Source organism: Crinia signifera, chromosome 8 (genome assembly GCF_055691185.1).
Source record: "Crinia signifera chromosome 8, ASM5569118v1, whole genome shotgun sequence".
NCBI classification, from domain to species: Eukaryota; Metazoa; Chordata; class Amphibia; order Anura; family Myobatrachidae; genus Crinia; species Crinia signifera.
The window spans coordinates 72,220,280-72,243,391 of record NC_139224.1 but is presented as its reverse complement, the minus strand read 5'-3'; the positions used below and the strand labels follow the sequence as shown (position 1 = coordinate 72,243,391).

Sequence of the window (23,112 nt, the reverse complement as noted above, 5' to 3'; positions counted from 1 at the left end):
TAACTCCAATGCACAGATATTAGTGCTTTCACTTTTTTTCATAGAAGGTTATGTATTATAAAAAGAAGGGGAAAGAGAAGATTGTCTTTTTTTCTGGCGCACAAAGGAAGAGTAATATCTATGGATATATGTATTATCGATTAAAATGTAACTTAATTAATTAATTGTTTAAAACTGTCAATAGGTGAAATATTAAACAAAAATTTGTGAATAAAGATAAAATATAAAAAAAGTTATTCATTGTGTCATGGTGTCTTTATTTGTAATTCTTTTATGGTTTAGTTTTAATGTGTCTGTATTGGAGAAGGTTCTGCAGTAATATCAGGGACGTGCAGTCAGGGGAGGCAGTGCATAACCTGTCATAATTGAGGAACAAAAATACAAAGATATTTATAACACATACACTGTGTAATAAATATCTTATCTGTATTTTTTTTTTTCAATAAAGTATTAGGTGGGACACTGTTGTGAGGGAGGGAGGCTGCGGGAGCTGTGCCTCCCGCTGACAATTGCAAACTATCAGCAGCGGGGGGCGGGGCTAATCACGGGCAGAAGAAGAGGCTGCAAAGCCCATTGAAAAACAATGGGGAAGCGGCACCTAGACATCTGCATCAGTGACAGGGATGTGCCTTCACCCCATACACAAGGCACACCCCTGTCACTGTGACAGATGTGATAGGACAGCGGATTAGGCTGTCACACACTGACAGCCTGTATCCGCTGTCATGGTTGCGGGCAGGGGCGGGTTAAGAAGATCACCTCTGATACATACTACAGCTCCTAAGTACCATGTGCTGCCTCGGTGTGCCGAAGTCGGAGTCCAGTATTCTGAATCAATCCCTCCCACAACAGTGAAGTCACCGCTGGGTCACCGTCAGACAGACAGGAGTGAGACAGCAGCACAGTGTTCAGAGGTAGGAGAGCTCTCCCGAGTCCCGGCTAATAAAATCCACTCTGCCCCCGCCTGCTCCTTCTCTCTCCGTGCACTGGCTTTCCCCCTCTTCTGTGAGCCAGCCTTGGCTCCAGCAAGCAAAGTATTTCAGCTGTGTCCTGCTCCGTTAAGACTGGTCAGTAGCACAATCTGTCCGTGGTGATACTCCTGCATCTGACTGCACTAAACAGGACAAGGTCAGCCCCTACCCCGTCCCTTATCTCTACAAACTCAGCAGCATTTCTAGGATCGTTCACCCATAAAGTATATAATGATTGATGGGGCTAGCTATGCTATGATCTGAGGTCTGTGTGTTGGGGCAGAAGAAATGGGTTCCAGAGGGAGCTGCAGTATCTGGAAAGTTTTTAGTGAATCCTTCATGCAGCCATCACTCACAGATTAGGGGGGGGGGGGGGGGGGCGGCATTTTCTTTGGTCTATCACACCATCTGAATATAAAATACAATGTGTGTATGTGTATATATATATATATATATATATATATATATATATAAATATAATGTTTGTGGGAACGCACACTTATCGGACCACCAGATGAGTGCAAGGTCAAAAATATTCAATATAGCCTGATACTGCAGACACCCATTCAGGTGTCCACAATAGGACCAGCACCTCTTTCAAAAATGAGCAAGTTTGTTCAAAATGACAATTCCATTTATTGGAAGATATGAGTAAGCCAGTATACTTATCCACAGACGGGCAGCAGATCGACATGTGTCATGGATCAAAGCAGCAACATATTAGCTGTGGACAGACCAGTCCCCTGACGGACCGTTTCGGCGCCAATGCGCCTTTCTCATACCCTTTGAGAAAGGCGCATTGGCGCCGAAACGGTCCGTCAGGGGACTGGTCTGTCCACAGCTAATATGTTGCTGCTTTGATCCATGACACATGTTGATCTGCTGCCCGTCTGTGGATAAGTATACTGGCTTACTCATATCTTCCAATAAATGGAATTGTCATTTTGAACAAACTTGCTCATTTTTGAAAGAGGTGCTGGTCCTATTGTGGACACCTGAATGGGTGTCTGCAGTATCAGGCTATATATATATATATATTCTTCCTGACGGCGGCACTCAGTGAAATAAGCACACCATAGGCAGTTTTTGGTAAGAAACCGACGTTTCAAGGCTGTCCGGCCTTTTTATCAAGGTGCAAAGAGATACAAACAACAGACAATATATCCACTTAAATACCTTAGAAGATCAGTTCGCGTCTCCCGCCAGCTCCTCCCCGGGCGTCGAACATGACGTCACCACGTCGGAGCGTCAATGGAGACGCGAAGCAACCCTAAAACATGTGATAAAAATAAACCAATAAGAGACAAGTATAGGGTAACCAAGGTGACAAGATACAAACACCAATAAACACGTAAAAAACACATAAAAAACAGTCTTAGCAGCAAATACAGATTATCATATACGCACAGGATTTTTAACTAGCCTAAATGCATGAGGCTTAGTAATCAAATGCCCGTAATTACTTTGCTTGTACGGGACGAACATAGAAAGGCAGTGTACACGCATATGAAGTGAACGGTCGACATGACAAGCATGTCGATATGGTAATAAGTCATAATCACTAATGTAAAGATTACATGAAGCACGATAAACCAAGATATTCGTTTAGACCCCTGGGAGCCAGGGTGTCCAACCGATATATCCAGTGACATTCTGCTCTAAGTAATTTCAAAGACCTATCTCCCCCACGTTTGAGCGGGGGGATATGGTCTATGATCCGATATCTTAAGGAAGACAAAGTGTGTCTGGCCTGTGCAAAATGCCGGGCTACCGGCTGTTCGCTGGTACCTGAAAGAATAGCTGCCTTAATAGCCGACCTATGTGCTGCTGCCCTTTCCTTAAAGGCGCAGTCAGTCTTGCCAACATAATGTCGACCACAGGGACAGCTAAAAAGCTACACGTGGTGCAGCCACAGCACCTGTAGCAACCCAGTTTGGGGGTTCCCAAAAAGGTAGTCGACACAGGTGGATTTTTGGGAACCCCCAAACTGGGTTGCTACAGGTGCTGTGGCTGCACCACGTGTAGCTTTATGATAGTAGGGGATACGTTCCATCATCCCTACTCCGGAAAAAAGTTTTTTATTAAACATCGTGTTTCGTGTACGACACGATTCGTTGTGTACCTGATTAGCTGTCCCTGTGGTCGACATTATGTTGGCAAGACTGACTGCGCCTTTAAGGAAAGGGCAGCAGCACATAGGTCGGCTATTAAGGCAGCTATTCTTTCAGGTACCAGCGAACAGCCGGTAGCCCGGCATTTTGCACAGGCCAGACACACTTTGTCTTCCTTAAGATATCGGATCATAGACCATATCCCCCCGCTCAAACGTGGGGGAGATAGGTCTTTGAAATTACTTAGAGCAGAATGTCACTGGATATATCGGTTGGACACCCTGGCTCCCAGGGGTCTAAACGAATATCTTGGTTTATCGTGCTTCATGTAATCTTTACATTAGTGATTATGACTTATTACCATATCGACATGCTTGTCATGTCGACCGTTCACTTCATATGCGTGTACACTGCCTTTCTATGTTCGTCCCGGACAAGCAAAGTAATTACGGGCATTTGATTACTAAGCCTCATGCATTTAGGCTAGTTAAAAATCCTGTGCGTATATGATAATCTGTATTTGCTGCTAAGACTGTTTTTTATGTGTTTTTTTACGTGTTTATTGGTGTTTGTATCTTGTCACCTTGGTTACCCTATACTTGTCTCTTATTGGTTTATTTTTATCACATGTTTTAGGGTTGCTTCGCGTCTCCATTGACGCTCCGACGTGGTGACGTCATGTTCGACGCCCGGGGAGGAGCTGGCGGGAGACGCGAACTGATCTTCTAAGGTATTTAAGTGGATATATTGTCTGTTGTTTGTATCTCTTTGCACCTTGATAAAAAGGCCGGACAGCCTTGAAACGTCGGTTTCTTACCAAAAACTGCCTATGGTGTGCTTATTTCACTGAGTGCCGCCGTCAGGAAGACTACATTACTGGCGTACACCGATACGCTATTACACGGAAGGCACCTGGTTTATGTGCTTGTTTGCTCTATTCTACTAGCTGACAGTGAGAGTGCCTCCACAAGGAAGGAGATATATATATATATATATTATAATATATATGCAGTCCATATCATCACTGCTTCTATATAATATATACCCTGTATCTTACATACTTAGGGGGTAGTCATCAAAGCTATCACAATTGGGCATTGTGGGGATACTGTCGCTGGAGTTGCTGTATCAGGCTTTGGCGGTGGGACTCAATCCCATTTCAAAAATGGGGCCACAGAGCCTCACCAGTCTCTCACCTCACCGCACGTCACTGAGTAATATATTATGTAAATTGCTGTATCCTTGAAATTTCAGGGGATGGAATCATGCACATATATTAAACAACTTGGCTCAGAAAAATGGACCTTTGACGAATTAGTGGAATTCAATAATTAATGGATGATCATCTTGATTATCCATTAATTATTGAATTCCTCTAATTCGTAGGAACTTATATATTGCCGATTTTCGGGTGAAATAGTCTTCTGTACCTGTTATATAATGATTGATTGGAGATAAATTCTGCTTTTAACCATAGTTATATTCAAGCATGTGTATTATAGAGTGATCCTGCTGTGTTCCACTTATAGTGTTCCCTCTAAGCTTCTTTGCAGGGTGCTGCACCCTGCCCGTTTTCAAAACCTCAAAATGCACCCTGCCCTTTTTGTGTGTGGCACTGTGCACCCTTATGCTGCCTCCCACTGTGATTACATGCCTCTGAGAAATGTTGGTGTGTGCCATCATGTGTAATGGGCATTAAGGTGTATGGTATAATATGTACGAGGCATTACAGTGTGTGCCATAATGTGTAATAGTCATTACGACAAAATATGAAATGAGCATAGCAGAGTATGACAATGTTTAATGGGTGTAAGCCTAATGCAGTGTGCGATTTTTTATACATGTTTTGTTTCTAATGTAAATTTCTAATATAAAATGTGCACTCCCGATTAAAAAAGGTGCCCTGCGCGGTGGTCAGCACCCTGCTCTAAAAAAAATCCTAGCGTGAACACTACACTTATATTAAAATATATACCTTGCTTTTTTAATCTCTTGGAGACAGAAAACATTTTGTTTCCACAGTATTTATTTGTAATATAGCAGGTATATTTATTACAACCCTGCACTTTTATGCTCAATTACTGTTAATATATTCTGCTCCCCTTCTGTCCATTTGAGTTGGAACAGGCCTGCAATCAATATAAGGTATATGGTGATATAATCCTGCTATATTTGCAGGTATACACTGTTCCTTTAAGTTCTATTTAAACAATTATGCTATAGCAGGTCTATTGTAGTATGACCCTGTGTTTGCATGCCACAATACTGTATATTGTTGCTGGTGTCTTCTGCTCCTCCCAGGATCAGCTTATACAAAAAAAAAAAAAATGTATACATATGTGTCAGCAGGTATATTGTAGTATGACCCTGCTACATTCCGCTTATGTTGGCAGGTATAAGATATTCTGTGTACAGCAGTAACAGGACATACCAGTGTAGCACTGATCAGGTCCATCCCAAGGGTAGGAATCCCATGACATAAGATCCATATTAAAATCAAGATTATCAAAGTTATTTTCCTGTGGACACAAGAGGGAATATCAAGGGAAGTCCATATCAGACTGTTCATGCAAGTACATAGGTAACAATGACATGACACTATTTGCATACATAGGAATTATCTGTAATATACATTGACAGAATATACTTACATAGGCTTTGCATTCACCATCTTGAAACAAATCTTCAACATCAACCAAGCTGCTTAGTTCATCAAACAGTGAAGAACCTGTAAAAAAGCATTGTACAATATTACTTTTATTGTCAAAACTGATACTTTAAAAGTGAAATTTCAAACTCAAAGTCCATTCTACAGTGATAAGATTATTTACTCAGTGCGCTGCCGCTGGTCCCTAAGGAGGGCGCAGGGGGAGGGTCATGCTGCTGACTTCTAGCAGGTGGGCGGGTGCTGCTGCCTGCGCTTAGTGCGCTGCTGCTGATTTCCAGCAGGCAGCAGGAGGGGGCCGGGGGGGGGGGGGGGAGTTTGAAAACTCTGCCGCTGACCTGCCCACAACCAGATTCTGCTTCCACCCCCAAAATCTGGTCGATAGAAATCAGAATCGGGTCAACCATGGCAACCTGGTGCCCGATATTTGTCGAGCCCTGACCTACACTAAACTGGGTCTTCTGGGATGCAGCAGGGATGCCTCTTAAAGACATAGCATACTGTAGTTGCCTTGGCTCCACTGGACAAGACTACATCCCATGGTTAGCTGTGTCACCAGGATGGACAATAGAGAAATAGAAAAAGTAAGGATAACCCCAGACCAGATATAAGCGCTTTTGCTGCAACACAAGATGTAGAATAAAACCAGGGTGTTTCTTTAGCTGCACAAATCCTCTGCCTTACTGCGGAAACATAGTAAGAAGAGGATTCTTCACCATTAGAGCAGTACAATATGGAACTCATTGCCGGTGGGGGTGATTATAGCAACTACTCTTAACAAATTTAAATCAAAACGGAATGCATGTTTGGCCACAAAGAGAATCCTATAGTAGTGTTCCCGCTAGGCTGTTGTAGCGGGGCGTTGCGCCCTGCCAGATTTTTAAAGTGAAAAAATGCACCCTGCCCCTCTGGCAGCACCCCGCTAAACCAGCCTGCCTTTGTCCCCGCTGTTTTGACAGGGGAAGCCCGGCGCCGCTGTACATAGCGATGCCCGGCACTTCCCCAGCAGTGTACAGCCTTCCGGGTGGCCGGGTCCGCCCCCTGTGCATGACGCCGCCGGCCGCGCCCACCCCTTTGCGTAACGCCGCCGGCTGTGCCCACTCCTCTGCGTGATTCCGCCGGCCGGGCACGCCCCTTTTGTGACGTTGGCGGCCTGGGCACGCCCAAAATAGTGACGTTGGCGTGCCCGGTCCGACCCGCCCTAGTTCCTAGAAGGAACACTACTATAGATATGACTTACTCAAGTCAGTAGTTACAAGTTAGGGTACTTGTGAGTTATCCGGGCGTCCGATTTTGAAATCGGGTCGGATCGGGACATCGCATCGCATCGCATGCGACCATCGGATGCGATGCGATGCGATGCGATGCGATGACCCGATTTTTCCATAGGAATCAATGTTAAAATGGACTGAGTCCATTTTAACATGGAATTCAATGGGAAAAAGGGTCCTTTTCATACCCCTACTATCCAAGTGGGCATGGAGTTGGATATAAACCTGTGGCGAGCGTAGCGAGCCACCGAGCCCGAAGCGTGGCGAGCGTAGCGAGCCCCGCGAGGGGACACGGAATACCGTCCCCTCGCGGGGCTCGCTTCGCTCGCCACGCTTCGGGCTCGGTGGCTCGCTACGCTCGCCACAGGTTTATATCCAACTCCATGCCCACTTGGATAGTAGGGGTATGAAAAGGACCCCTTTTTCCATAGGAATCATTTTAACATTGATTCCTATGGAAAAATCGGGTCATCGCATCCGATGGTCGCATGCGATGCGATGCGATGCGATATCGCATCGCATCGCATCTGATTGTATGCCTTAACTTAAGGCATACAATCAAAAAATCGGACGCCCGGATAACTCACAAGTACCCAAGTTAGATAGGTCAAACTCGATGGACTAACGTCTTTTTTCAGCCTTAATTACTATGTCACGATGTCCGATTCACTCCTCCAACATGTTTCAACCCGTATATCTTACTGATCCTATTGTTTATATATTTTCCTTTATATGGGACCATTCAATATGAAAAACTTATGAGGACACACACACACACACACACACACACACACTACGCCAGATAAGTTTTCTTCTAAGAAGGAACGAACTATAAGAAGTGGAACAAAGTGCACAAGATATTGTTTTTATTTTATTTGTATATTTGTCATTGTTATAGTAGTAGTAGCACTATATTGGTGAAACGATTTGTGACAAATCTTTAGCACCTTTTTCTTGTTTGTTATACAGTAATCGCACACGGCGCGATGTAGGGGCATTTCTAAGCGATCTTGTGAGATCACTTAGAAAATGTTCCTAAATCGCTACGTGTGTAGGCCCCAAAACTTTTATCCAGATATCCGGAAGTACAGTAACTACAGCTCAGTCATACACAAGGCATGATCACTGAGCGCTGCTTTAAAAAAGGTATTGTCAACAGTTCTACTAGACAAGTTACAAAAAGGAAATACATCTTTCACATATTAACATACCTCCCAACATGACCCTCTCCAGGAGGGACACATTGCTCTGTTTCTGGGCTTTCCTCTTAATTTATGACTACCATCACCTGTGGTGAAATACCTTTCTTGTCCATCAACCTGTTTAAAACAGGTGATGGTAATCATTAATTAAGAGGAAAGTCCAGAAACAGAGCATTCTGTCCCTCCTGGAGAGGGTCATGTTGGGAGGTATGTATTAATGAGGACCATGCAACTGCGAAGAAGTTGCATCTACACAGCTGTTCAATGTTTGCATTACAAATGACTAGGTCTATTTTTTCACATAATTGCTTTAGATTACAATTACATCATACACTGCACTTGTTTATAACACCTGTACTTCACACATAATAACTGATAAAATGCCCAATACAGTTAGTGAAGACTCAGAAGAATTTGTTTTACTAGCCTGTGGCTTTAGTACAAATTTCAGTTTGAAAACAAACTGTAATAAGCCATCAAGGAGCACAAGTTAAGATAGAGCAGTCATTTCAGGAAGAGCTCCCTTATGGAGGACATTCTTAACTACATTAACATCCCAAAAGAGTTAGGAATATTTCTGACCCTTCTCTGGGATCCTACCATCTCCAGTCTCTTAGTGGGTTTGACGTGGTCCATTTTCCCATATTCAGATCACCACTGCAAACTAGGAAGAGGCTTCAACTGTTACGAGCCACCTCTAGCGGATCTATGTAAATGCAGCCTGACTCTTGTATTTGTTCTGTGTTCAGTTTCACCTGTCATTTAATTAGGCACTTAGCACTCTGCCTTGTATCAGGCTGCACACCTGCAGTTGCTTTCTTCATTAAGGGGGCTTGTCCATTGTAGTTGTTCCGATTGGACATTGCTCCCTATATTATCCAGCCTGCCCTAAGCTCTGTGCTAGTTTAAACTGCTTGTTTCTAATTGCAGTAGAGCACATGCATGCTTTCCTGACCAACCCTTATGCTTAGCTCTAGTACTTAAGCTGCCCATACACGCTGCTTTGTGGGCGTGCTTTCCGTGCTGTACTAGCACGGATCACATTGCATTGCATTGCATGTGCATCCGTTGTGCATGCAATGCAATGCGATGAAACCTATGTGCAAGCACATACTTTTAGTACTTAGGTTTCATCAGGTTGCATCGCATTGCATGCACAACGGATGCATGTGCAATGCAATGTGATCCGTGCTAGTACAGCACGGAAAGCACGCCCACAAAGCAGCGTGTATGGTCAGGTTTCGTCCTTGTCTGTATACCCTATCCTACCCAGCCCTGAGTTTGCACCTACCTGGATCCTGTTTCCCAAAGTTTGTTTGACCCTTCATGTGCCTGTGCTGTGTTTGACCCTGTTTTTCCCAGTTGATACCTGCTCCAATAGAGCTTCTGTTTATGTACCTGTGTTTTTACTCAGTTGCCTGTCTGTAACCAGAACTGCCCCACAGTCTGGTCCTGCTCTATGTCAGGGTTGCCTTTAGGGTGACCAACTCATCCCTTTAATCCGGGACACATATTAATTACACAGGTTCTGTGGCTGGCTTTCACCTGGTTTTAAACTGCCACACCTCAAGACTCCATTTCACCTGGTTTTAAACTGCCACAGAACCTGTGTAATTGACATGTGTCCCGGATTAAAGGGATGAGTTGGTCACCCTAGTTGCCTACCTGACCCTCTCCTTCAGGGAGAAAATGTTCTGTTCCTGGATTACCCTGGTAATGTATGATTGCCATAACCGGTGGTGAAACACCATTCTTATCAAGGGCGTAGCTACGATAGGGGCCTGAAGGGGGCCCGCCCATCTTCCTTGTTTAAGTTACATGTGTTAAATAAATATAACACCATAGGTTGGTAACCTTACTAACTTTTGCTATGGGGCCTACAAATATCTAGTTACGCCCCTGTTTCTTATCAATTAACCTGTTCAACACAGATGATGGCAATCATACATTACCAGGGAAGTCCAGGAACAGAGCATTTTCTCCCTGAAGGAAAGGGTCAGGTAGACAACACTGCTCTATGTACAGTCTGTATCTACCCGCCTGTACCGGCTCTGCAATCCGGTCCAGTCACTTGTCTGTCTGTCTGTACAATATTGCATTTAGATACTGCCTGGGATCTACTGTAGTTGTCCCGTGCTAGTCGCACAAGGTAGTGTCCTAAAGTTTGTATTTGTCTTGTGTGTCTGGTCCTTCCTTTTTTTAGTTCCCTTGCCCAGGCTCCTGTAGCAGCCTTGTCCCCTCAAAAGTCCTGGCAGCACCGGGGTTGGGGTGAACCTAATTTACCCCTTCAAATGTGGCTGTTATAGGTGAAGCCTTAGCCTGAATGAGGCTTCAAGGACTGCTGGGCAAGTGCAACAACGCCACCTATACCACCTTGGTGGCATCAACCATTCTGCCTTCCATTTCGTGTTACAGCAAAAACATACTATTTTGGGATGAATTAAAACGCTGAGTTAAATTGAAATTAGATATCCCAATTTTTCTTAGGTGCTTATCAAAAAGGTATACAATACTAAAAACAACAGCAGACCCCGTACCAAAACAGCATGGTACTCTGTTTTATTGTGAAGAAAAACAAAAATAATGAAGTGGACATTCAATTACTATTGTATCGCATACATAATTAACTGAAGAAACCCCGTACCAAAACAGCATGGTACTCTGTTTTATTGTGAAGAAAAACAAAAATAATGAAGTGGACATTCAATTACTATTGTATCGCATACATAATTAACTGAAGAAACCATGAAACTTTAACACAACTTAAGGTCTACTGCAACATAATTTTAGCCACTATTTGGAACCTGTTGTAACAGTCTGTCATTTTCTTTAACCCCTTCCTGACGAGGCCTTTTTTGTTAATTTTTTTTTTTTTCTCCTTGCGTTCAAATAAGCGTAACTTTTTTAATTTTCCGGCTATATAGACACATGAGGGCTTTTTTTTTGCGGGACAAGTTGTACTTTGTAATGGTACCATTTACTATACCGTATAATATTCTGGGGAATCAGGTAATAATTCAATGTGGGGTAAAAAAAAAAAAAAAAAAAAAAAAAAAAAAACGCCATTCCACAATTTTGCGCTGGTTACGCTTTTTTTTGAGTTCATAGTTCGTTTAAAATGATGGGTTATCTTTATTCTATGGGTCGTTACGATTCTGGTGATACCAAACTTATATAGTTTTCGTTATGTTTTACCACTAAAAAAAAAAATAGCAACTTTTACGGTTTTTCTAATTTGCGTCACGTCGCCATGTTCTGCGGCTTATAAATTTTTTATTTTTCCACCTTCGGACCTGGGTGAGGGCTCATTTTTTGCGGGCTGAAGTGTACTTTTTAATTAATACCATTATGGGATATGGCCGACTTTCTGATCTCTTTTAGTTATTTTTTTTTGGGTAGGCGATGCGACCAAAAAACGTAGTTTTGGCGTTGGGAATTATTTTCCGTTTACGCCTTTAACCGTGCGGGATAACTAATGTTATATTTTAATAGATCGGACTTTTAGGAACGCGGCGATACCAAATATGTTTATTTTTTTAATTTTTTATTTATTTTTATTTGTGAAATGGGGAAAGGGGGGTGATTTGAACTTTTAATATTTTTTTATTTTTAAACTTATTTTTTTTTTTTTTTTTTACTTTTACTACAAGGCCCCCTAGTGTACTTGACCACTAGGGGGCGCGATCGCCTGTACTTGGTTCAGCCATAGAGCTCTATGGCTGAACATAGTGATTTTCAGCACTTTCTATTACATCCTGCCTCAGGCAGGATGTAATAGGAATGCTGACACGGCCAGCACAGGGGTCTACATTAGTCCCCTGGCTACCATGGCAACCGATCGGCACCCTCCGATCGCGCCGCGGGGGGCCCCGATCGGCGCCGGAGGGGGGCGCCCCCCCTCCGATCAGCTATTTAAGCACTGCGGGCGCTTTGCCCGCGGTGCTTAAAGGGTTAAACGGCCACGATCGGCGAACTCGCCGCTCGTGGCCGTGAGAGCAGGTACCTGGCTGTAATATACAGCCATTACCTGCTCTCTTTCAAGCCAGCTCACTCCGTGAGCTGGCTTGATTCCCCCGCAACCGACATATGACGTAAATGTACGTCATATGTCGGGAAGGGGTTAAAGTGTCAGCAAAAGTATATACCAGTACTATATTGGATTGTACACACTTCCGTCACCCAGAGGACGTGAGTAAAAACAACAAAGCACTTCCAGTAGCTCTTGAAGACCAGGACAACACATTTGTTGCATTGGTTTAGTTTCATAAAGTGTACCAGCGCATCTTGTTCATCCTAATTACCTTCAATTATATACTCAATGTTCCAGTGATCATATACTGCTGCTATGTATGATCAAGGTTGCAGATAACTTTTGTTTACTGTACATTTTGGTGACTGTGGTCATAGTGCAGGGCTTGACATTTTTTTTTTTTAAATCTAGGAGCCAGGATGAAAGTGTAGGAGCTAGACAAACTAAAAATAGGGGCAGTGCGTGCCAAAGGCGTGGAAAATTTAACATCGCAATGCCTATTACACATGCCACAATGCCCATTACACATTCTACCAAACACTGACATGCCCATTACACATTAAGCCACACTGTAATGCCCAATACATATAATACCACACACTGTAATGCTTAGTACATATTATGTCATATAAGTGCCACTTACCTACATGCTCATTGCCAGGGGTAGGCTTGATGCCAGGGGTCAAAATGTCCTTTGCCAGGGATAGCAGGCAGGAACAGCTGGTGAAAACTCAGTTACAGCCAAACTCTCCCTCCTCCTAATAGGACACCTCCCCTGGCCACACACATGCCCCAGGTAATGCCCCTTCACAATGCCCCCCCACCCCGCCCAATAGTGACATCCATAATGACCCCTGTAGTGGCCAGGCAAAGGGGGGGGACGGAGCTCCTGCAACTACGTGGAAGGGGGACAGAGCTCCCGCTGCCCGGCGGAAGGGGGACAGAGCTCCAGCGGCCGGGCGGAAGGGGGACAGAGCTCCAGTGGCTGGGCGGAGATGGTCAAAGAGCACCCGCAGTCGGGCGGAAGGGGGACGGAACACGGGACTAAATGTCATGGTGATTAATTAATAAAACACCCATGATACATCTAAAACTGGGTAAAAGAACCTGCGATACGCTAAAAAAAAAAAAAAATTTATAAATTGAAAAATCATATTAAACAAACTAGCGAAAAAAAGTGGGGGTAGGGTTCTGGAAAAGGTGGCGCTGAATGAAGAATATATCTATACTTATCTTTTCATGGAGATCTTTCTTAATTGATGGTACTCTTTACTTCATTATTCGTCTCCGATAAGGTAGGTACATGAAAAGATAAGATTTTGGAAAATAGAACGGTGTGATGATCTAATTATTCACGGAATGATTGATAAGAAGAACATCCAGTGTCAGCAAGGGGGCGTACCTTACTTACAATGGAATGTTGTATGGTACATATATAATGGTATCTTTTAGATGATGGGTGCGTACCCGTACTCACGACGTATTAGATGATGACACCTTTTGTAAAAAAAAGGAATTTATTTTTGTATAAAACACACTCCAAACTTAAAAATATATTAAAAAATGTGTCTTTCGCTTCTGTGGTGTAGTGAGGGAGGTAAGGAGATAGGGTCTTTATCCACAGTGTAATACCGGTATACACCCAGATGTCAAATAGTGGGATCTTACCTTCTCTCCAACCTTCACCTCAAACACTTTCAGATGGAAAGGCACTGTCCTCCTTCCAACGCGTTTCGAGCTATTGCTCTTTATCAAGGCATGGAGGTAATGCTGGCTGAATTTATATTTATAGGATATCTTAAAAATGGCCAAACTTCCTGTTCCTGTTTATTAGTTAACTTTATTTTCTATAATTTCCTTTTTTATGGCACATTATTTCTTTTTGTTAACCATTATGCACTCATTATCATTTTACAACAAAAAAAGAATGTACATTTAGACTTTAGTTCAGATTTAGCATCTTTTTCCCGCCAAATGAGCGGGTTCCGTCCGGGGTATCTGGGAAATGTAGTTTCCCAAGAGGGGATTTAATTTCATATCACTCTCGTCCGATACGCGGTTTTAATACACACCAGGGGCGAAATGTAATAGGGTGCGATTTTTTTCGTAAGAAAAAAAAAAAAATTGCACCTTTAAAAATCGCGTTTGAGATGCGAATTTGCGGCAAAAAAGTGCGATATGGTGCGATTTCGGTCGCTTTTTCAGTCCTAAAAATGTGCGATTTTCAGTCATAAAAAAAATCGGCACATTTTCAGTACAGTGCGCTGTCTGAAAAAAAAAAAAAAACGCGTGCGGTCCCCTCTCCTAAGCATAACCAGCCCCGGGCTCAAAAAACCGGTGCTGGTATCATAAAATCAGAGGGACAAACAAATAGGGGTTCCCTTGATTTAATGAAACCAGCACCAGGCTCAAGGTCCGGCGCTGGTTCCCAAAATACGGGGGACAAAATGACTAGGGGTCCCCCGTATTTTAAGAACCAGCACCAGACCCAACCAGCCAGCAGGGTAATGCCACAGCCGGGGGACACTTATTATATAAGGTCCCGCGGCCAAAGCATTATCCCCGTGCTGGTCAGCATGGGCAGGGGTCCTGGGGAAGTGGGAACCCCCAAAATGAAGGGGTCCCCCCCTCCAGGACTTACCAGCCCATGCTGAAAGTCCGGGGCTGTCCCCGATGCCCCTGGGTGGTGGGCATCGGGCTGATGAAAAGTGTCAAAAAAAAGGCATCGGGCTGATGAAAAGTGTCAAAAAAAAGAATAAAAACTATTGTCTTCTACTGTAGAACTATGAGTCCCAGCAAGCCTACCCCGCATGCTGGGACTTGGAGAACCACAAGTCCCAGCATGCGGGGCATTAAAGGGCCCGCTGGCACTCGTAGTTCCACAGTACAAAAAAATAGTTAAATAAAACACACTGACACCCTGAAAAATAAAAGTTTATTACATACATAACACACACATACTGATACTTACCTACCTTGAGCCCGTAGGTCAGTCCCTGGGTCCGAGGTCCGGGGCTCCAGGGCAGAAGAGTCCGGTTCCTGGGCTTTGGTCCTGGTTCCGGGGCTGGTCCGGGGCTCCAGGGCAGAAGAGTCCAGTTCCGGGGCTGGTCCGGGGTCCTGGGCTCAAGGGCTGATGTCTCCGGGGTCCAGGATCCGAAGTAGTCCAAAAGGGGTACCTAAGGAAGGAAAACCTACTCACCTGGTCCCCGGCGACGACCTCGGCATCTTCTCTGGCAGACGCGCTGCTCCCGGCTGGCACCCGCTCACAGACTGGAGTATGTAATCAGTAAACCTCCGCCACTTACAGTACCCTGTAGTGTGTGGAAGACAGCGCTTATGAAAGACTTCGCAGGAATGGAGAACCAGCCTGTGGGCTTGTAGAATCAGCAGTGTCACCTCTCCTGCTAGCGGCAATGGCGTCCGTGCGGATAGAGGACCTCCCACAAGCCACCTGTTCCCGCGCCCCGAGAATGGCGCACTGCCGCGGAGAGGTGACGTCATCGTCGCACCGAATGCTGCGGCAAGACTGCTCAGCCAGCGCACTACCCTGGCCGCCCCCTTACATGGCGCACAGCGCCTTACTCATGCTCTGGAGCAGCGGGGGACATTAGCCGTGGACCCGTAACGCAAGCCGCAATAAGCAGCTGCGGCAGGTCCCCGGAGCCGATGCTCCGGAGGCTGGGTACTGGAAGGTGACTGCGGGCAGTGTCGACCAGACCCTCCAGAGCTTCCCACGTAGCAGGCAACCCTTGTCTGTGATCTTGTATAAAAAGCAGCTTCAAACAAATAAAAAAAATTAAATAAAAACCTAATCTTCCTGAGGAGACTTTGCCCAGAAGACCGACTCCTCCGGGCACTTTTTCTAAGACTGAGACCTTGTTTGTGTTGTATGGGGCAGACAAGAGGGGATGGCCAGCCTCAAGACAGACTCTGGCCAGGTGGTTGTGCCTTAGAATTAAGGAGGCTTACGCAAGAGCTCACCTACAGGCACCCTCTCGTATATCTGCCCACTCTACTAGATCGGTCAGTACTTCCTGGGCGGCTGCCAGGGGAGTTTCTTTAACACAGGTTTGTAGAGCTGCCACTTGGGTGGGCTCCAACACTTTCGCAAAATCTTACAAGTTTGACAGATTTGCCAGAGAAGATTCTTCTTTCGGCAGAGCTGTCTTACAGGATCCTCAGCGCTCGCCCTCCCGGGTGTAGTAGCTTTGGTATTATCTCATACGTCATTACTGCATTGTCCCCTGCTGCTGTAGGAGAAACAAGGTATTTGGTACTTACCGATAATTCCCTTTCTCCGAAGCAGCAGGGGACACTGCACGCCCTCCCAGCGCTTAGTTTCCTGCCATGTTTGTGCAGTAGTTCTGCTTAGGCCTGACTGTAGCAGTATATCTTTTACTATATCTATTCTGGTTGAATGATGATTGGTTTTTGTTCATGTTGTTCTTATTTACTGTCCTTTATTTCTTGTCTGTGGTCATGTCTTTGCCTGTCCCCTTCCTCTCTCAGACACTGTTTTTCTAAGACTGAGGTCTGGGTGGAGATAGAGGGGGAGGAGCCAGCCACAGACAAAGTTTTCACTTAAGTGCCGACTCCTAAAATGCACCCACTCTATCTCATACGTCATTACTGCAGTGTCCCCTGCTGCTGTAGGAGAAACTTTATAGAAAAAGGATACAAGGATGAAGACCTCGTCCCCATCATGGAAGAAGTAATGGAAAGGGATAGAGAAGACCTTCTAAAAGGAGAGAATAAAGATAAGAAAAAACTACAACATAATAAAGATAAAGCAAAGTGGTCATTAATTACAGGTTATGACACCCAGTTTAAACAAATGGAGAGAATAATATAAAAAAATTGGCATCTGCTAACAAGAGACCCTGTACTTAAACAAATCATCCCTAAAAAAACATCTTTCATTTATAGGAAGTAAAAAAAACTCAAAAGTTCCCTAGTCCGCAGCGCACTCCCAGTAACCACAAGAAACCTCATCAGATCAAAAGGATTCTATAGATGCGGCATGTGTTTGGGCTGCAGAAACATAAAAGATCCAACCGCCAAACATACAGAAGTCACAGTTAACAATATCAAATTTAAAATCAGAGATTTTATCACATGCGATACACAGAACGTAATTTACCTGATAGAATGCTCGTGTGGTTTAAGTTACATCGGTCGAACCACTAGGGCACTAAAGATAAGACTGTCAGAACATCTGCGAAATATTTGAAAAGGATTACAAACCCACCATTTGTCTAATCATTTCAGATTAACTCACAATTGTGGCCCGGAAGATATTTAAAAATTCATCGGCTTGAGACATATAAAAAATAACTGGAGAAACAAGAACATAGAATTAAATCTAGCGAAATCAGAAATTAAACTTATTTTCGATCTAAAAACCTTAAAACAGTCTGGTCTCAATAATGATTTCGAGTTAAAATGGTTTCTGTAGTTATTTTTTATTTTATTATTAATATTTTTATTCTTATTTCTTCTTTTTTATATATCATTATTATTATTTTTTTATTCCCACTTTATTTAATTTTTTATCTGTCTTCTTTAATATCTTTTTGCCCCTTTTAAAACCTGAAGCATATTCATTTTTCATTTAATTGATATTCATCATCTTTGTTTTTTTGAGAACAATAATAAAAACAAATAATGGATCCATGTAAACAGATAAATAAATGGAAAAACACAGTATAGGTTACCATAACAACCTTACAACTATTCTGTCACTATGGAGCAAGAAGACTATTAAAACGCAAACATATATTTTTTTCATTTTTTATTATCCTCAGTTCTTAAATTTTGCTTTAAAGCATCCATCATACAAATGCATCGATAAGGAATAGAATAAACTATGGCGCATATAAGTCAAAAACTTTAGGTAATATCTAGATAACCCACGGCGCCAATAAGACTACAATACCCAGAAATATACACTAGTCAGTTGATGACAACTTCCAGGAAGATCGGACAGAGCCGCGAATAGGAAGCAGCATCTAATAAAGCCGGGAACGGTGAACTACGATCCCCCGAATGCCAAAGTGAATGACACACTTCCGGCAGCACCAGACGGAGCCACATACGAGAACTAGGATCCCCAGAATGCCATATCGAATGATGCATTTCCGGGACAACTTCCGGTCACGGAGCTATTATGGATGATTGGAAACTACATTTCCCAGAAACCTGGTGTGTATTAAAACCGCGTAACGAACGAGAGTTATATGAAATTAAATCCCCTCTTGGGAAACTACATTTCCCAGATACCCCGGACGGAACCCGCTCATTTGGTGGGAAAAAGACGCTAAATCTGAACTAAAGTCTAAATGTACATTCTTTTTTTGTTGTAAAATGATAATAACGAGTGCATAATGGTTAACAAAAAGAAATAATGTGCCATAAAAACGGAAATGATAGAAAGTAAAGTTAATTAATAGACATGAACAGGAAGTTCGGACATTTTTAAGATATCCTATAAATATAAATTCAGCCAGCATTACCTCCATGCCTTGATAAAGAGCAATAGCTCGAAACGCATTGGCAGGAGGACAGTGCCTTTCCATCTGAAAGTGTTTGAGGTGAAGGTTGGAGAGAAGGTAAGATCCCACTATTTGACATCTGGGTGTATACCGGTATTACACTGTGGATCAAGACCCTATATCCTTATCTCCCTCACTACACCACAGAAGCGAAAGACACATTTTTAAATATATTTTTAAGTTTGGAGTGTGTTTTATACAAAAATATTTTTTTTTTTTACAAGAGAATTACACACATTTTTTCTTTGAATGTGGATATCTGAAAGAAACCTTTTGAGGAGTGTCATCATCTAATACGTCGTGAGTACGGGTACGCACCCATCATCTAAAAGATACCATTATATATGTACCATACAACATTCCATTGTAAGTAAGGTACGCCCCCTTGCTGACACTGGATGTTCTTTTTATCAATCATTACGTGAATAAATAGATCATCACACCGTTCTATTTTCCAAAATCTTATCCTTTCATGTACCTACCTTATCGGAGACGAATAATGAAGTAAAGAGTACCATCAATTAAGAAAGATCTCCATGAAAAGATAAGTATAGATATATTCTTTATTCAGCGCCACCTTTTCCAGAACCCTACCCCCCCTTTTTTCGCTTTTATATTTAATGGATCAATAGGGATTGATCCACGGGCTTTGGAAATACAGGCAGCAGAACCACAGGAGCGCCACACTTTAATTCCATCCATCTAGAAAAATATTAAATAAACTAATTGTCACACAGTCCAGATATTTGACAGAAATGTTTAGACAGCCTCTCTTAACAAAACATTGTTTGTAAAATTCTGAGACAGGTGGTGGACAAACCTGGTTCAGCTGACATGGACTTACCCACATGCATCCAACACCAAAAACCGAAATTCAGAGTTTAATTGCAGTAACTGAGATGGCATTAATTATTGGAAAGAGGGAACCATTAAGATCTATCCATGCCTCCAGCCCATTGCATGCGCACGCAGGAACCCTGTTTACTTATGCACTGTTCAGGGCAGTCTTAATGCATGGGCCACGATCCTATGGGCCCAAGCCTTCCACCCCGTCAGAAAGGGTCCCCACCTGTTCTGCAGCACTCCCTAACAGCCGCCAACACCCACCCCGCGTAGAACATTACTTGGACCAGAGGGACAGTTTCTGTGGCTGTACAGACAGCTAGAGTTCCCACTGCTGCATACACTGTGGGTGTGCACTGCAGCGCCAGCCAGACCCTCCTTCCTGCATATGTAATGAGCTGCTGTACTGTGGCAGGATGACACGCCACCCAAACACTGTGTGGTGGGGAGGGCTGCGGGATGAGATTCTGAGCATCCACCGACCACCACCTCATCCTCCTCCTCATCTGCCTGTGTGACTCTTGGTTGGCACCGCCCCGGCCACAGCCATGTATAGAAAGCTGGGCTGCGGCGTTGTATCAGTGGGAAAAAGGGAAATGAGCTCTGTCCAGGTGACAGCAGTATGTGACTACAGGCATGGTGACAGCAGTGACAGTTGACAGCGGTATATGGGTGCAGGGTGACAGATGACAGCATCAGTATGTGAGTGCAGGGAGACAGGTGACGGCGGTATATGGGTGCAGGGTGACAGCATCAGGAGAGAGATAGAGAGGGAGAGCAAGATGGAGACACACACCTGCTTTGCCCGGGGACCCATAATGATGTTAAGATGGCCCTGACACTGTTGGGTTGAAACTAATCGACCCTACTAACTAGTAGTATGAAGATAGGCCTTGAGTGGTTAGCTGTTTTTTGGAACAGCTGTCCCCACACAGCAGCAATACTGACTTGATCCCAAACATGCAGATATACCAAGCCTTGTAGAGGGTAAAAATGGAAATACCATCCAACCAGCTTCTAACTGTCATTTTACAAACAATCTGTAACATGGTTTTCAGAAGGTTTGGGACAGGTGCAGTAAGCCTTGGAGAGAGATAAAGTGCAAAGAGATAAAAGGACCACCCAATCAGCTCCTACCATGTTAGGGTGCCCAAACATCAGGCAGCACAATCCCCTAATCTGCATCAACCAATCAACAGTGATCTGTTGGTAGAAGGGGGAAATTAACCATGCTAGAATGCCTGATTTCCTGATACCGACTGTCGGGGGATTGCGCAATTGCCCCAATCCATCACCAGTAAACGGTGTACTTTACAGACTGTGGAGTAGATTTAAGAAACGGAATTGAGGTAGAGAAGCATGTCAGTGCCATTATGCGCACTGATACTGCTTCTCCCCTATGTATGAAGGAGGAAAAGAATGTTAAACGATAGGGTGCTATGTGCCACTGTCACTATCTAAAAGATGCTGGGGAAATGTATGAGCGGTCAATAGCGCTGACCTGCAAAATGCATCAATAGCGGCACCTGCAGGGGTCATTGAGTTGACTGGGGGTGAGAGTCACTGCAATCAGCACTAAGCTGGTGATCAGCAGATGGCTTCGCTTCAGTAAAGGATTGTGTCTAGATCCATTTCAAATCTTGTACAAGGATGTGACGTTTTGTGAGGTCGGAAGTAACATTTGCCCTTACAGCTTTTTTATTTTAAATCTAATTTCCATTGGATTAGGTTATTGCAGCTGCATTGTTTGTTCACCTCGCTTCCCTCGCCACAATTATATTCCCCCTCCAAGAATACATGGACCCAGACTAGGGTTACCACCTTTCCCCTTTAATTCCGGACACACATTAATTACACAGGTTCTGTGGCTGGCTGACTTCAATACTCCATTTCACCTGATTTTAAACTTCCACAGAACCTGTGTAATTAATATGTGTCCGGAATTAAAGGGGAAAGGTGGTAACCCTAACCCAGGCATAATAGGAAAGGTCACAAAACTGAAGTGGTTCTAGCCGCAACCCTTGGTATTAAGGCAAAGCAGAAAGTGTTATTTCACAATTTACCCGTGTTTGAAAAGGGACAGTTGTGGGCTGATTGTCCCCTTTAGGACTCTGTGGGTCTTCGTAGCACCTCTGCCCCAGCACATACTTGCATACCTCCCAACATGACACTCTTCAGGAGGGACAGAAAGCTCTGTTTCAGGACTTCTCCCTTAATTATGATTGCCATCACCTGTGTTGAAGAACTTTTCTTATCAATAATCCTGTTTCAAACAGGTGATGGTAATCATACATTAAGAGGGAAGTCCAGAAACAGAGCATTCTGTCCCTCCTGGCATGGGTCATGTTGGGAGGTTTGTACTTGACTACCTGACCCTCTCAATGAGGGAGAAAATGCTCTGTTCCAGGACTTTTCTCCCTGATGTAGAGGGTCAGGTAGGCAAGTATGCCCCAGCATGACTCTCCGGGACTTGGTAGCAACTCTGCCCGAGCATGACTCTCCGGGGCTTGGTAGCACCTCTGTCCCAGCATGACTCCCCGGGGCTTGGTAGCATCTCTGTCCCAGCATGACTCTCCGGGGCTTGGTAGTACCTCTCCCACCAGCAACTGCAACTATTTTTGGCTTGGGGTACCAAAGTAACAGGTGGCTGACAGGGATGGATAATGAACGGGCAGACGCATAATGTACAGTACATGTATAGTTATAAAACAGAATACATGAACGCCTTACAACACCTAGTAAATACACATATGGTTGAGACCAGGAAGTCTCCCATAAGACGAATCATCACAATATAACGTAACATCCTGTAACTCCGAGCTAAGAAGCAGGTCCTAAAGCACTGCTTAAAGGGTCTGGTTCCATTCTATAACGTAGTACTCTACCGAGAAGATAGGTCTACTCTTGCGCCAGCTAAACGGGGGCATCAGCTGCTGTACTGCACTACGACCCGAGTCTCAGTAAATGACATACACATCACATTACACAGCACAAGAATTGTATAAAATACACTCACCCCAGTCCAGTCCCTCAAAATTTGATCCGCCGCCCGGGCCAGGTCCCTCTATACCCCTCAGCATCCTGTTCTGCACCTCGGCTGACATGTCGCTGTATTATTTCTACAAGGACTGACTTCCAGCTCCTAATACACGTCTCGCTTCTATAGCACGATCAATGACCAGGGACATACGGGTGCCGAGGTGACTCACAGTCACAAACCACAGAGTGCGCATGCTCTGCACTGCAGCCGATAACCACAAGTGAGTGACTATGACGACTACAGCAAGTTAGCAACAGAACAAGGTGGTGAGAATTGCTCAGCTGGTGTCATGTAGCTGACGCTTCTTATGTAACACTGTGTAACGCAGCTGTACTGCACATTATAAAAATGTTATAAACGTTAACAAACTGGTATAAAAATAGAGTCCACTGATTTTAATTTTATAATACATATCGTGGTTAGGGAAG

The 23,112-nt window shown here is 43.9% G+C and overlaps 1 protein-coding gene across 2 annotated transcripts in view; it reads right to left on the bottom strand.

Annotated features, from left to right (window-relative positions):
• Positions 1 to 22,866, bottom strand: part of ATF6 (activating transcription factor 6) — a 243,267-nt gene extending 220,401 nt beyond the window's left edge. For both annotated transcript variants that reach the window (XM_083156669.1, XM_083156670.1), the window contains exons 1-3: positions 22,661 to 22,866; positions 5,734 to 5,810; positions 5,514 to 5,601 (exon numbers count right to left, since the gene is read on the bottom strand). In XM_083156669.1, the coding sequence (XP_083012795.1) occupies positions 5,514 to 5,601; positions 5,734 to 5,810; positions 22,661 to 22,748 (253 nt within the window). In that variant the 5' untranslated portion in view covers positions 22,749 to 22,866. The remainder of the gene's footprint in view (positions 1 to 5,513; positions 5,602 to 5,733; positions 5,811 to 22,660) is intronic.
• Positions 22,867 to 23,112: the final 246 nt, after the last annotated feature.